The 14,680-nt window shown below is 28.4% G+C and overlaps 1 protein-coding gene across 2 annotated transcripts in view; it reads left to right on the top strand.

The window, feature by feature from the left end:
• Positions 1-10,013, top strand: part of LOC107444630 (uncharacterized) — a 59,112-nt gene extending 49,099 nt beyond the window's left edge. The window contains exons 3-6 of one of the 2 annotated variants that reach the window (XR_011636845.2): positions 2,971-3,184; positions 7,227-7,379; positions 8,693-9,625; positions 9,726-10,013. Coding sequence is in view for 1 of the 2 variants with exons in the window: in XM_016058842.4 (XP_015914328.2) it covers positions 2,971-3,184; positions 7,227-7,379; positions 8,693-9,123 (798 nt within the window). In the remaining variant the exon portion in view is untranslated. Of the gene's footprint in view, positions 1-2,970; positions 3,185-7,226; positions 7,380-8,692 lie in introns of both variants that reach the window. The other variant, XM_016058842.4, reaches the window with a different exon arrangement.
• Positions 10,014-14,680: the final 4,667 nt, after the last annotated feature.

Genomic DNA, 14,680 nt, shown 5'->3' with positions numbered 1-14,680 from the left:
GATTTTAACGGGGTTTAAAAGTAATAGCCAAAAATGAGTCGGATGTTCAACAATACTAGTGACAACGTTCAAATCTGATATACACATCTTATTACTTTTCAGAAAATCAAATATATGATAATTATGCAACAAAGTAAGCTGTTGATTATTCAAATAGATAAGACCCTTTCGAAACGTATATGATTTTTATACTTAATTGTTGAAAGGAACGTGAATCTTTCTGAAATCTATATATATATATTTCTCTTACACGGCTACAAAAAAAAGCTTCATTACAACTCCCCGAATGGCAACGCTAGAAAATCGACCAAAGATTGCCGCTAAAAATGTCACATGCCAAATATAGCGCTTTTAAAAACGGAAACTGAAATAACCGTAAGCTAGGCGTGTATTTGCATTGTACCTAAGTTAGTAGCAAGCGAAGCGAGCTTGGTTTGCGAAACAAACCATATAAGATAGCGAAGCAATTTTCGGGGGTTGGCGAGCGTTAGCGAGAAGGGGGCGCAGCCCACTAGTATTTATTTAAAGCTTAACTTCAAATGCAAGTCTCTTATGTTTAATTTGTCCAAATCTGATACTACTCTTAGTATTACTTAACAGAAAATCAAACTTGTATTACAAATGATAACAATGCAATAAAATAAGCTGTTGATTATTCAAACAGATAAGACCCATTCGAAACGCATGTGATTTTTATATCTAATTGTTAAAATGCACGTGAATCTTTTCTGTACTATTTATTTAAAGCTTAACTTCAAATGCAAGTGCTTTTCTTATGTTAAGTTCGTTCAAATCTGATACTACTCTTAGTATTACTTTACAGAAAATCAAACTTGTAGTACAAATGATAACAATGCACTAAAATAAGCTGTTGATTATTCAAACAGATAAGACCCATTCGAAACGCATATTATTTCTTATACCTAATTGCTGAAAGGCACATAAATCTTTTCTATTCCATTAACTATGTGTAAAAAGTAACAAAACATACCCGAAAACATATCAGTTTATCTTATAGATCCATCTCTAAGTTCTCCTAGCGTGACTGGTGCCGATAATTTCAGTCATTTTATTGGAATGTGTTTTTTATGGAAATACGAAGTGATTTGTCCGACCCTATAATTATTTCTCTTAATGCGAATGACATAAATATTTGATTTCAGATCCTTTGGGAGAAATTTCGTTCCAAAGAACGCACGGAAGCGATTTCATAATTAAAGGATGTCTTTCCAATCAGCTGTAGTATTATGTATAAATAGCAAATTATTTTATGAATGAATACCATTCGAACAAATGAATTTTGCTGCATTTTCTCCCAGAAAATGAATGATATTCAGCTGACCAAAGAGAAAATAAGCTGTTTCAAAAGTAAACATTATAACAAAAGTAAATACCAAGGTAATACAATGTTATTATACAAAAGTAAACATGTAGAAAATGGAAATAAAAATAAAGAATAAAAATAAATCAAAAGGAAAATAAAAATATAAAATTATTTATGTAGATCAGGAAAACAAATACGTAAACAATACTTAGTTAATAGCATGAATATTACACTGTTTGAATTTTCCTTCTAAAATTAAGGTAAAATAAGCGGTAGCAGTCTGTCCATCCAAGTAACTGTAAAGTTTACGGTAATGAATATTTTTTTGTCTTAATGGTTTTGGAACCGTTTACAACTAGCATGGTTTCAAAACCATAAAAAAGAAATTTAACTGGACATCGGAGATAGTTCAGCAGATTTATGGTGCTGCCATCTATGTATGAATGAGAGCATCGTATTCTAATAATCCAGGTTACAAATTAGGGAGAATAGCACACAGGACTCTTCTTGCATTGAACCGTTTCAGCGTTTTTTCGAGAAATTTCTAACAGTGTATTCATAATATACTTTGAAAATGGAAATAATTTCTCGGCCTATTTTAAACGATAGTATGAATTATCGCTACATGCATTTTAAGCAATATTTGAACTTACTTGATTTAAAACTTTATTCGCTTCAGAAATAGAAAAATTAGAAATAATTCTATTCTCTACTTCTCCATTTTTTCGTTATTTTAATTGTAACATTATAAGCATTGTTACATAAACGCATAAATTAAACCGCATTTTATTTACTTTTTTTAAAAATTTGATATTAAGAAAGAATTTTTTTTTATAGTTTTCTTGTAAAAGTGAAGCTGCAAATGGTTACCTAGGTATGATAACATAACGTTTTATGGCAAAATTTTTTTTAAATTTCTTTACAGGCTTATCGGAAATTTTTTAGGTTCTGTACTTGCAACAGTAATCGTTACAACTAAATTGAAGAACATAAGTTCCAAATAATGCCCCTAGTTTAAACAAAGGTCGGTACTTCTTAAATATAATCGTAACAGGGGGTATTTCCTGTTTGTTGTTTTTTGAAATTGAGACTTTTATAGGGGCAAAGACGTTTTCCGCATAAATAGTGAATTGAAATTAATGTAATATTACCACTTTTAGTGTACGCTTATAAATACATTTAAATGCGCTACATCCTTTCTGAGATGTTGAATTTAAATCTATTACTACAAACGCCTCACTTAGTATTTACACATAATTGTTTGCGCTACACTTCAAAAAAATCATAGTGTCACCCCATAGTAATATCATTTTTATCATGATATGTTTATATCTTTGGACATAATTTTTTACGATTTTTTATAATGCAAAATCGCATATTCCCTTTGGAAAATTCGCTACTTTTGGGTAATTGTTTTATTTTATTTGTTTTTGCTTTATTTTATTTGTTTTTGTTTTACTTTATTTGCTTTTGTTTTATTTTATTGGTTTTTGTTTTATTTAATTTAATTTTTATGCCTTTCAAATAATTTTTATAAAAAAATAAAAAAAGTTGATGAAGGTCTTCATTTTTCGCCATGGTCCGGAATAACAAAAAAGTACCAGAAATTCATTACTTTGTTTTTTAAATTTAAATTTTAATTTCAGGTGTGGTTTCAAAATCGCCGAGCAAAGTGGCGGAAAAAAGAGAATACAAAAAAGGGTCCCGGGCGTCCAGCTCACAATGCCCATCCTCAGACTTGTTCTGGAGAGCCGATACCCCCAGCTGAAATAGCGCGAAGAGATCGAGACAGGAAGGAAAAAAAACTTCGGAAGCAATTGGAAAGGCAAGCAAAACGCTTACAGCAGCAGCAAAAAATCGGTAAGTCAAGTTCAATTTTTCAAGTAATAACAGAGAAGTTTTAAAAGGTCTTAAAAAGTAATTCAATCAAACATTTACTAGATATGTTTGAAAAAAGTCAGCGTATCGAGGTTCATTTTACTCAAATTATTTTATTTTCTACAACGCATGAATGGGATTTAAATGTTTTTTTAATGAAACAACACGTTGAAACTAATAGATCTAGCTAACATCCGCCGGATCACAACGTATAAATATTGTAACTAAATATGGCCAAACTCATATCTTTTGTGTCACAAAATATTAATATTTTTATTCAATTTAACCAAACTCATACCCTTAGTATCACAAAATATTGGTACTCAATTTAACCTAAGTTTGGTCAAATTGAGTAATATGACACAAAAGATTTGTATCATACAATATATATATACCGTTACGCAATTTGACCAAACTCAGATCATTTGTGCCATGAAATATGGATGTTACCAAATTTGTCCAAACTTATATCCTTTGTGTTACTAAATTATTACTAAATTTATTGTATCGCAGTTTTGCCAGTTATTTTTAACTACAGTTTTTGGCACTTAAGTTACTGTATGAAACAGTAGAGGGAACAGTTATTTCTTAGTTGAAGGGACCATTAGTAATACTGAGAAAAAAAATATGGTCAAAACTAACTGAATATAGTAAAATTTACCGTGTTTCTGTCTCTATGGGAACGCAGAAAAGGCATGGAAATTTTTACTGAAGCTCTTTGATAATGATTCTGGAAAATTTGACAATAAAATACTGTTTTATAATGTTCTTAAAATTTGGTCAATGTGGTAAAATCTGGAAATTTAGTCATGATACCTGAGAGAATGGCATAAAAACAATTTATTAGGTCAAATTTACTTTTCAATTTTGTATTTTTACTAAATGTGTGGTAATAATAATTTTAATTTTAAGAACCAAAATTTCCGGTAAACCACTTTTATATGAATGGTTTAAATACCGTATATTTTTAGTTTTATTACCAAAATTATGTTTTTTATGTTTATTCATTTTTTTTTACTCTAGAAATGTCTTTATTATATAGTACAGTAATTCCGCTCGTGTGTGTTTAATTAATATAATCATTTTTTTTCCTTCATTGTTTTGATTAGAAATTCGTATAGATGACACTGAAGTATCGGTATGTGTGAGCCCGGATAATAAATTTCTTTTCCGTAGATAAAGAGCACAAAAAACAATCATTCAACAGAACAGTATTAAAATAAGTTATTAAATACAGCTTATGATTTTTTAAACATTTTATTTAATCTTAAAACATATTTTTTTATGCAGTAAAAAGTGGTATGAAATTTTTTTTAAGCATAAATTAAAGAAAGAAACAACACAATTGCAAAAGGCGGAAAAATAAAAAAAGATCTTTGCAAAATGGGGAAAACATTTTTAATAAAAAGTGTTTCTTTATTTCACTGCTCAAATTGTTCACAGGAAGTTAAAACTAATACATAAAGTTTATCATTACACCAAATTTTATTAGGAAACAAATTTACTTATATTCAAAAAAAAAAAAAAAAAAAAAAACATTCTTTTTGAAAATAACGAAAAAGCATTGTGTTGAACAGGTGAAGGAAATGTTGCTGATTTGATTCTTAACGTTGTACCTAAGCCACACTAACGGGTTATTGACCACGGTCTAGCATTCAATTCATAATGACGATCTGAAGGCAATGCTGGAGTAAGTCCATAACTACGTGGAACTAAACTGCCACAATTTAAATTGGAAAGAAGAAGGTGGTATTTATCAGTCAGCGTCAGTCCCACTTTTCCCTACTACGCTAGCGATAAAGCGAGATCGAAAAAAATGTAATCCGATCAAACAGCCAGCTCTAAGTACTTGGAATCGAGCCCTGCATATCAGACTTTCTCGGGAAAAGACTCGATCCACCATATCGACTAAGGTGTGAAAAAGTAGTAAAAATTAAACTTTTTTAAGAATTTTACTGTTAAGTTCTAGTAAAAAATAATTGTTCATTGTTCCAAAAGTTAAAACAAAAGTACTAATGGGTAAACCTAAAAAATAATAAGTTAGCATGAGAGCACTTCCATTCATTAATGAATGCAATACAATATTTACAACTTATTGAAAGTAATTTTTACTGCTTCTGATAAGAGATAAACTGTGACCTTCATCATCTTTTTTAAAACCAATGGTCACTAAAATGTTATGTAATATGTTTGCTAAGTACTATTGTAATCGTTGAACACAGAAACTTTTAGCAGTTTTGTAAACCAATCAGACACCCAGTGTTTAGCACCGTAAATCGAATCCTTCTCAAAACTCCCTGGGATGACTCGACCCACCATACAGCCTAGGGAATGAAGAGGTTGTGAAACATTAAACTTTTTGCAATTATAATGTAAACTTCGAGTAAAAAGCAATTTTTAAAAAAACAATTATTGAAAGTAAACACAAAAGAACTAAATTAAACATAATAAATTATAAATAAGCATGAGAATTCTTACATTCATTAATCAATGTGCTGCGATAATTAAAGCTTTTTGAAGATAATTTTTACTGCGTCTCATTAACGATAAAATGTGACCATCATCATCCTTTTAAAACTAACGCTTACTGTAATTTAAATATAGTATAATAAGTTTGCAAAGCACAGTTGGAATTAAGGAACACAGAAACTTTTAAACAGTTTAATCAGACTCGGAATGAAAAATTACATAACCATCAGATGGAGCATGATTTTTAAACACGTCACATAGCAAATGTTTCATTTGTATCAAGATTCTGCTCAGGCCATAAATAAAATTAACACTTCCCTTTGTTTTTGGAAGTATGGACAGTTAAGAGAGCCATCAGTAATCATAGACGTCATTAATTACAGTCTCCATACCTGTAATCTTTCGTTACTGTAATAACGGAGCCGATGATTTTACAACGTGACCTGCAGAATCAATTTGCCATCCATTTGTGATTAAGATTTGACTGATACCATTATATTAGACGTTGATTATATTTTTATAATGTGGATATCCAATTAAATGTGCCGATTCATAATGAATGAAGTGGTAATTAATTTAAAATGAGATAATATCAGGTTTTGGATGTCAGCCTATTTCCTTACATTTACTCCATTATTCAAATGATGAAAAATAATATTTCATTTCATGCCGTGTTGTTATTGATATAATTTTTTAATTCATAGATATAATGTATTGATATCATCTATCTATCTATCTATCTATCTATATATATATATATATATATATATATATATATATATATATATATATATATATATATATATATATATATATATATATATATATATATATATATATATATATATATATATATATATATATATATATATATATATATATATATATATATATATATATATATATATATATATATAATATATATATATATATTTAATTTATTAAAAAGTAGTTTAAGTGTTTTGAATACACTTTTGTAGGTATGACTTTATCTCATGAAGTTTGATAAAATAAACTAATTATTTTGAATAACGCTTGTTACTAAAAAATAATAAATAGAAAATCAAGGCCGAAGTAAAGAAAAAAAGAATTAAATAAAAAAATATGTGTTTGAAAAAAAAATCTTTAAGAAACAATTTTTCTTTGAAATGTGATTTCAAAAAAAGACTTGTTAGATATTTGTTTCTGTTTTTACTGTTTAATGAACTTAAACATGATGAGGCCTATTAAAAGGGAAAAAATTTACTTTTTCTCTTATTTTCTATTTATTTTTTTTGGGTGTCATAAAAACTAAGCTTCTTCGATTGTATTTGTTTATCTGCTTATGTGTAAAAAATATGAAATGTCTTGAAACTAAAATTATACAGAAGTGTAAAATACCTCGTATCATACAAAAACTATACACTTTTCTATGTTAGTCTTAGAATCTTGATTTTGAAAATCTGTAACTATTGAGGTTAGATGATACTTAAGCCGAGAAATTAAACACTGTTTTCAGATTGCAAATTACTTCGATACTACTTTATTAATTTAAACTCCCATGTGTACTTTGTAGGTAAAGGTGGTTCCAGTGGCATGGCTGAGTCAGTGCGACAAACATTAAGTGATCTAGTTCGTCTTAATCCTTGTAAAGATGCCGAATCTCTACTTGGAACAGAGCTACATCTGTTACTGGATGGGATGGGATTCAGATTGCCACAAGTTTCAGGTAAACTCCCTATTTAAATTCTTATTTTCTCCCGTGTATCATTCCCCATTTTCTCTCATTAAAAAGAAAAACTTATTACTGGAAGAAAATAGTCTTTCAATAGTAGAATAATCATCGCGTACTCTTGTTATGAGAAAAATTTATCAACTTAATATTACCATAAATAAGATGGATAAACATAAGGACTTTATTGTTTCTACCAATATATGGGAAAATGTCCCGCTTTGGGAAATGTCCCCGAAATAAGCCTATGGGAAAATGTCCCGCTTTGAGATCGATTTTCGGACAAATTGCTCGATCGAATTTTGAAACACTTTTCCCCCTTTGGTTTGATTGCTTTTTAGTATAGAATTAAAAATTGGTTTCCGAAATTTAACAAATATTTAGGACTGGAACAATTGTAAAAATAGTTATAATAAATATAAATTTATTATTTTTACCTTTTATCAAAAAATTTTCTATCCCATTTGTATTACAGTTTTCTGATCATTATCCCAAAAAGCTATTTTATGTTTTACAAATCATGCACAGAAAAATTAAAAGAAAAAGAACATAATGACGAATATTTAGCAGTCAAATATTTATGAAAATAGTTATATAATTATTGTACAATAAAAATGTAGTACTGTCAAACCTCGATATCTCGAACTTGAAGGGAGAGGAGGAAAAATTCGAAATACAGAAAATTCGAACTATCGAAAATCGCATGTTATCAATGGTAGAATAAAGGAAAATGCTCTTTACATACCTTACTTACTATTCCATATTTATTCTAAAAGCACTTTTTACACTTAAACAGATTCAATTGTTGTTTGCCTTAGAGATGTGTAAGAAAGTTAATCTATAACACTTTCTAAGTGGACTATAGCTTTAAATTTCTCCTCTGAATTCATCTGCCTCTCAATAAATCTCCTTACATTGTCCACTGCAGAAAGTGTTTGTTTGAGAATTGATTATGAGAATCGGCTTTCTATTCTTAATTTTTTTTTTCTTTTTTGGAATTTTTTTTTTATTTTCAGAAAAAAAAATCTACACTATTTATGGAAAAAAATTCAAGTTATCGAATGATTAGGAAAAAAAAATCGTGAAATCAAGGTTTTTTTAACATTGAGTGTATAGGAAATTTAAAGGGAATATTTTTACGTCGAAATATCGAAAAATTCGTGAAATCGAGGGTCAAGTTAGCGAGGTTCGACTGTATTTTATTTAAATTATTTACTATCCCATCACATTGATAGTTTTGTAATTATTATAAAAGAAGAAAGATATTTTAGGTTTTACAAATCATATAGAGATTTAACTTATAATTTCAGGTACAATGTCATATTCAACTGAAAACAGTGATCATCTTGACTATTCCGATGACGATGGAGACAATACAAACGATACTACCGAAGATCACCCTCACACCTCATCCTCCATGACACCCACCAAAGACCAATCATTAGACATTCACAAATCCAAAAACCCTTTTAGCATTGCAAACATCCTAGCTTCCGACAGCAATCGAAAAAGGGTCCATTCCCAATACATGCATCCCTATCCAGTCATGCTCCAACAACCAGCCGGATTCCTGGTTGCACAGAGAAGTGAAAATCTATCCCCCATGGGCCGAAGAACCAGCCTGACAGATAGTTATGTTAGTAGCTGTGGATCTTCCCCCATCAGCACAGATCGAGATGATTACGAAATGCCATCTCCATCTTCCTCTGCTACAAATCATCCGTTGCTGAATCCTGGATAAAAGAGATTAAGATTTTATTTTGATGGTTTTGGCTTGTCATTTACTCCGAATTCAACATTTGTCTGGTCATTCGTAAATCGTCATTCTTTGGACTTAAAAGTGAATGAATGCGTAATTGAATAAAGAAAAAAAAAGGTGAGGGATTTGTTCAGACCTAAATCTTTTCCTCTTGGTCTGTGCTTGCTTGAGGTGATTATCTCTGATTATTGAAAGTAATAATCGAGTTGCAAAATAAAAATTTGCTTTTAAGTTATTAATCATAATATGAAATCTTGAATGCGGTTGTATAAAAAAATTTACCTTTGATTTGAAACTTTACTTTTTAAATTATACGAAGATACTTGATGGGTTTTAAAATGTTGGATACCAATAGATTTTGAAGCTATATTAAAAAAAATCATCTCACGAAATGTTAAAGGCCCTTTTCCCATCTTGGATTTTAAGTTAAACAACGGCATGATTTCTTGCACATATTGTTAAAAGCCCTTTTTTTCACCATCTTGTATTACAGGTTAGATTATTGATTTCTTTCATGGGCTTTAAGAGCTTTTTTCTCTTCTTGCTACGCGATGTTTTTGCTCGTTACAAACTTTTAATGGCAGTGAATCATTCGTTAGCTCAAAAACGTGCATTAATAAATTTTGACATTTACATCTCAATTGTAAAATAACAGGTATTGAGTAACAAGTATTAAGATACTCGTTCTTCAAAGATAATCATCAAAAGCAACAGTTTTAATCATGTAATGTTTGGAACCTTTTTTTGCAGTCATGAGAAATTCCATCATGAATGTAAACGTGTCATGAATAAATATTGTATGTCGTAAAGACGAGTGTATATATGTGTCTGTATAGAAATTTTCATGTATAAAGTATTTCATTTTAATTGGCTTTGTTGTGCTGTCTTTCATGTCTCGCCCTTCTTTACACAATACACAAAGATAAACCAACTGAAAGTTTGTAAAAAAAATTTTAACACACATGAAATGAAACTTGATCACATTTATGTACGAAATATTTATTTTACAATTTTTTTTTTTTAATGTTTCTAATTCGATTCGTAAGCCGATTGTGAGGCTTTTGTTTCCAAAATGAGATCATTTTACTTTTTTCAAAATTAACTCATTTCAAAGTTTCAGAAATATATTTGTCTATTTCTAACCTATTTGAATTCTGAAATTTCTTTCTCAATTATTTTTTTATGCTTTATTTACTTTTATCGGTACAAAGTGGTTTTTAATTAATTAAAAACCATATATCAGCAATCAAAAACCATGCCTAATTATAATTAATTAATTATAATTTGGGGAAAAAATTAAATATAAATTCAAAAAAAAAGTTCAATTGCTAAAAGTTAAGTAATGTTAATTTAATCTAAATAATGCTAAGTAATGTAATATTAAGAGTTGAGTAATTTTGTGAACAAGTTAACTTTTGAAATTAAAAAAAAAATATTTGTGGAAATACAACTATGATTAGAACCTACTCTTTTTTTTCCTGCCAAAATGATCCATTAAAAAAGGGGAAAAAATAAATTGTTTCAAAACAAGTTCGATTTACTCAAATAATTATCAGTATCTCTGTTTTAAAAATATAAGAAATCACGCATTCTTTTTTTTTTTAAATTAAAATTGCAGAATCATTTCATGGGAAGCCACGGATAAATTTTCTTTACCATATAATGGGAATATTTTGGTGCTGATTAAGTTTTAGAGTAATATAAGCTGTCCACAAACTTTCTGTTGTCATACGTTTCTGAACTTTATGGCAAACTGGAAGTGAATCATAACATTTAAAGTTTACGAACGCATAGTTATACGTTTACTCATTTAAAAGAACGATACATCAAAAAGATCAGAAAATAGCTTCTTTTTTTATTACTATTTGAACGAGGAGAATATACCACACTATTGGTAACCAGTATTTACCCTTTAAAATGAATGTAAATCAGGATGAACTTAATTTTAATCTTAAATTTTGACACATTAATTGAGATTTTATGTTTTGTTTTGTAAAATGTAGTTTTAGTGCTTTAAATGTGTCAAAAGAGAATTTTGAGTTACATTAATTTACATTCCCAATTTTCCCCCCGTGCTTTTCTGTTTTGAAACTGTCTTATATTATTTTTATACAGTTATTCAATACAATTCATGCTTTTATACAAAGTCACTTAGTGAGATTTTCTTACGCTCATGGTTATCCCAAATTATTAGCTAAATATATTTTGAAAGATATTGAATTTTGATTGTCCACATTATATCTGAAAACGAAAACAAAATCATTCTGATTTGTATAATTCTGGAAACATCACGTTTTGATTGGATTATTTTTTCAATATTGCTAGATCAATTAAGAATTGAACTAAACAAGAATTTTTTGAAACAATAATTTTTTTTCTTCTAAATTTAAAATATTTTGTATTGTTATTATTTCAAATGCAGAAAGTTTCTCATAGGAAAAATATAAATAATTTAAATTTAAAAGTTCTCATCTTCTTTCAATACTGGCACTTATACTATAACTAAGTGTTACTTTTTATACATGAAATTAATTACGTGTTTTTTTTCCTAAGGGAACATTTTCTATTATATTACTATTTTATATCTTACATTATCCTTATTATCATACCACATTACGTATGATTTGATGCTATTTTCTTCAAAGAAACATTATTTCTTGTAAAGAAAGCATTGAAGTTTTTTTTTAAATCATTGCACTTTGATGTTTAGTTATTTTTAATTATATTTTTGAGAAAATACCTTAAAATTTAAGATTTAACATCCCAAAATATTAAATGATTTTCACTTCCTTAATCTTTTAGGTTTTCGTTTATTACTTAAAAACTTTGCTTGAGAGGGAAATTTTAAAAATTAAATTTATTTTCATAACTTTAAATTTCATAATTTTATGTGCTAATTCTATTTTTATACAGTAAATAGCTTACTGATATAATAAGATTTATAACAAAGCTATTGTGAATGAGTTGCTGTTACTTTCAAACATATACATTTAATGGATATCATTTTCTGATTATTATTTCTATAAATAATTATTGTTTTTAAAAATTAAATACGCAATATGAACACTCCTAGAAAACTCAGAAAATTTTGAACCTTATTGTTGATACGTTGAACCATACTATTGTAAAAATTAACTGGTTTTAAATTGAACATTATTTCTACTTCAGATGGGCAATAGTATCTAATTCTATGGTTATAGAGTTGGAAACTTATTAATAGTGCAGAAAATTTGAACGATTTTGTGATTCATCATGCTTTGTTATCTGTCAGTGTTAGTGGTAATATAAACGTCAGACTCTTGAACATTTGAATGAATCTTTTTAACATTCCGGTTCAAATTGCGGTATTAAATACCGACACTTAGAGTGCATCATCCGTAAAATATATTTGGCTTTAAAATATTATACCAGAATTTTACAGTAATACTTATTTAATTAAGCTGATTCAATAATTTAACTGTAATTATTACAGTACAAATTGCGATGTATCAGATTTTTACTGTTCTGTAACATTTTCTGGTAAAGAAGGATTTTGAGGCAAAAAGTACCGGAATTTGATCCGGAATTTTTTTACTGTGTTTAAAGTTTCGACATAGATCCAAATATTAAACTCTTTCTAGGTAAAAAGTATTTTTTATAGCAATAATATGAACCATATTTTTGTGAAAATATTTTATCATGATATTTTTATTTAAAAAATTTAGTCTATGGCTCTTTAGAAAAAGCTTTGAGAAGAAAATATTATTAACGTGCTAGAAACTTTTCTGATTAATTAAAGGAAAGATAATTAATAGAATTTCGGTTGAAATGCTAAAATTAAATTTTTCCATGTCACAAACACTTATTTTTAATACTAATAAAGGGTGTCCCAAATTGTGTATACTAATTTTAAACGATACAAATAATAATTTAACGCAACTATTTTTTAAAAAAACTGAAAGTTAATTTAATTAAAAAAAACTCATAAATTTTCCAGAAGAGTATTTTTAAACATTTTACAGGTGGGCTCTAAGTTATTGGTGCTGCTACTGAACCCAAACTGTAGAGTTTTGGCTCACCTTTCCTTATTATTTTGTTTAACACTAGGTTGCCTGAAGGAAGTGTCATTTTGACTGCTTTTTCATTTGCAGAAAATGTACAAATAATAATGCATAAATTAATATTTTCTTTCCAAATGAAGCAAATTTTTTATTGTTAATATTTACTAATAACTTGTCATATAACTGTGAATGATATAAAAAATATTGAAAATTAAATAAACAAATTTCTTTACACATTAGTTATTTTTTCAAAATGCAGTCATTTTGACTGCTTTTGCGCAATATAGGTATATACTAAGTTTCAGTCTTTCTAGTGTTTAGATAAAAAAAAATAAAGAATGTATGAATGAGGAAGAAAGAATCAAGAAATGATACAAACAATTAAGTTATAGAAAAATAAAATTTAGAAATGATATCCGAGATAATATTTACTTTTTATAATGACTTTTTGATAAGGAAGATAGTCATGAATTTAATGAACATGTGATAACATATCATTTCTCTTTCTTGAAGAAAGGGAAAATTCTTTTCACTTCTGAACGTCACGACATAGCACGCTTACCCCCGGATATTATTACCTCCAAAAATCGAAATAAAAAATGAACTTAATTATTCGATAATAAGAGATAATTGGAATTGCGTCAAAGTCCATCTATTTATATAAATTTGACAACCTTATCTCATTCTCTTAAGTTTCAGCAGTGCTTAGGGGTTGACGGGCAATTATGTTCAATCCCCAACCTCTCTACCCCCAGCACTACGAATGAAATCGATATTCGAGAACAGATGCTTATCCCCAGGCAAATTTGAGAAGAAAAAAAAGTTGCTACAGTGTTTATCGATAAACAGTGTTGCCGATGACGGGAAATCAAATAATAGGGTAATAGATAAAACGAAAATTGTAATTTTTCCGCTCTTTCATGATGCCGGAAGAAGTTAGAAATGATTATTATTTTTTTTAAAAAAAAGACTAATGGGATTTGTCGTTTACGTCGCACAAACAGCACGTGCTACTGATGCCAAAAATTACTACGGCCATGAAAACTTTGGGATGAACCAAAGGAAATCAGAACAAAATTAAAAACAGATTACAAGCATTTAAGATATTGGAAAAGCATGCTCTGCTTTTATTTCCGTCACATAAATCGGTGGAAAATCGTTTATTTTTATTGTTATTTAGTAGCAATCATGGAGTCATTAAAGCACTTTTTATGATTCGAACAATTAAACTTGCGTTGCATTGGAGTGTCGTTCAAGCACGGTATATTTATGTTTTAACGATTGTTTTAATGATATACAAAAATCAGCTTATTAAGAACTTTTTTTTTTTCATTTTTTTGATAGACTAAATTGAATTTCATTCATGTAAAATTTATATGAATTTTTCCACACAATTTTTTTTTAGCGAAATATAGATGAGCAAATTTAATAAATACGAATATCAAAGGCTTACAGATACCTTTATTAGGGCGCACATGATTCAACATATAAGAGTATTA

This window comes from Parasteatoda tepidariorum, chromosome 8 (assembly GCF_982258835.1).
Source record: "Parasteatoda tepidariorum strain Cologne lab strain chromosome 8, Ptep-v5.0, whole genome shotgun sequence".
Classification (NCBI taxonomy): Eukaryota; Metazoa; Arthropoda; class Arachnida; order Araneae; family Theridiidae; genus Parasteatoda; species Parasteatoda tepidariorum.
Note: the sequence above shows the minus strand (reverse complement) of the source record. Positions and strands in the feature narration are given on the sequence as shown.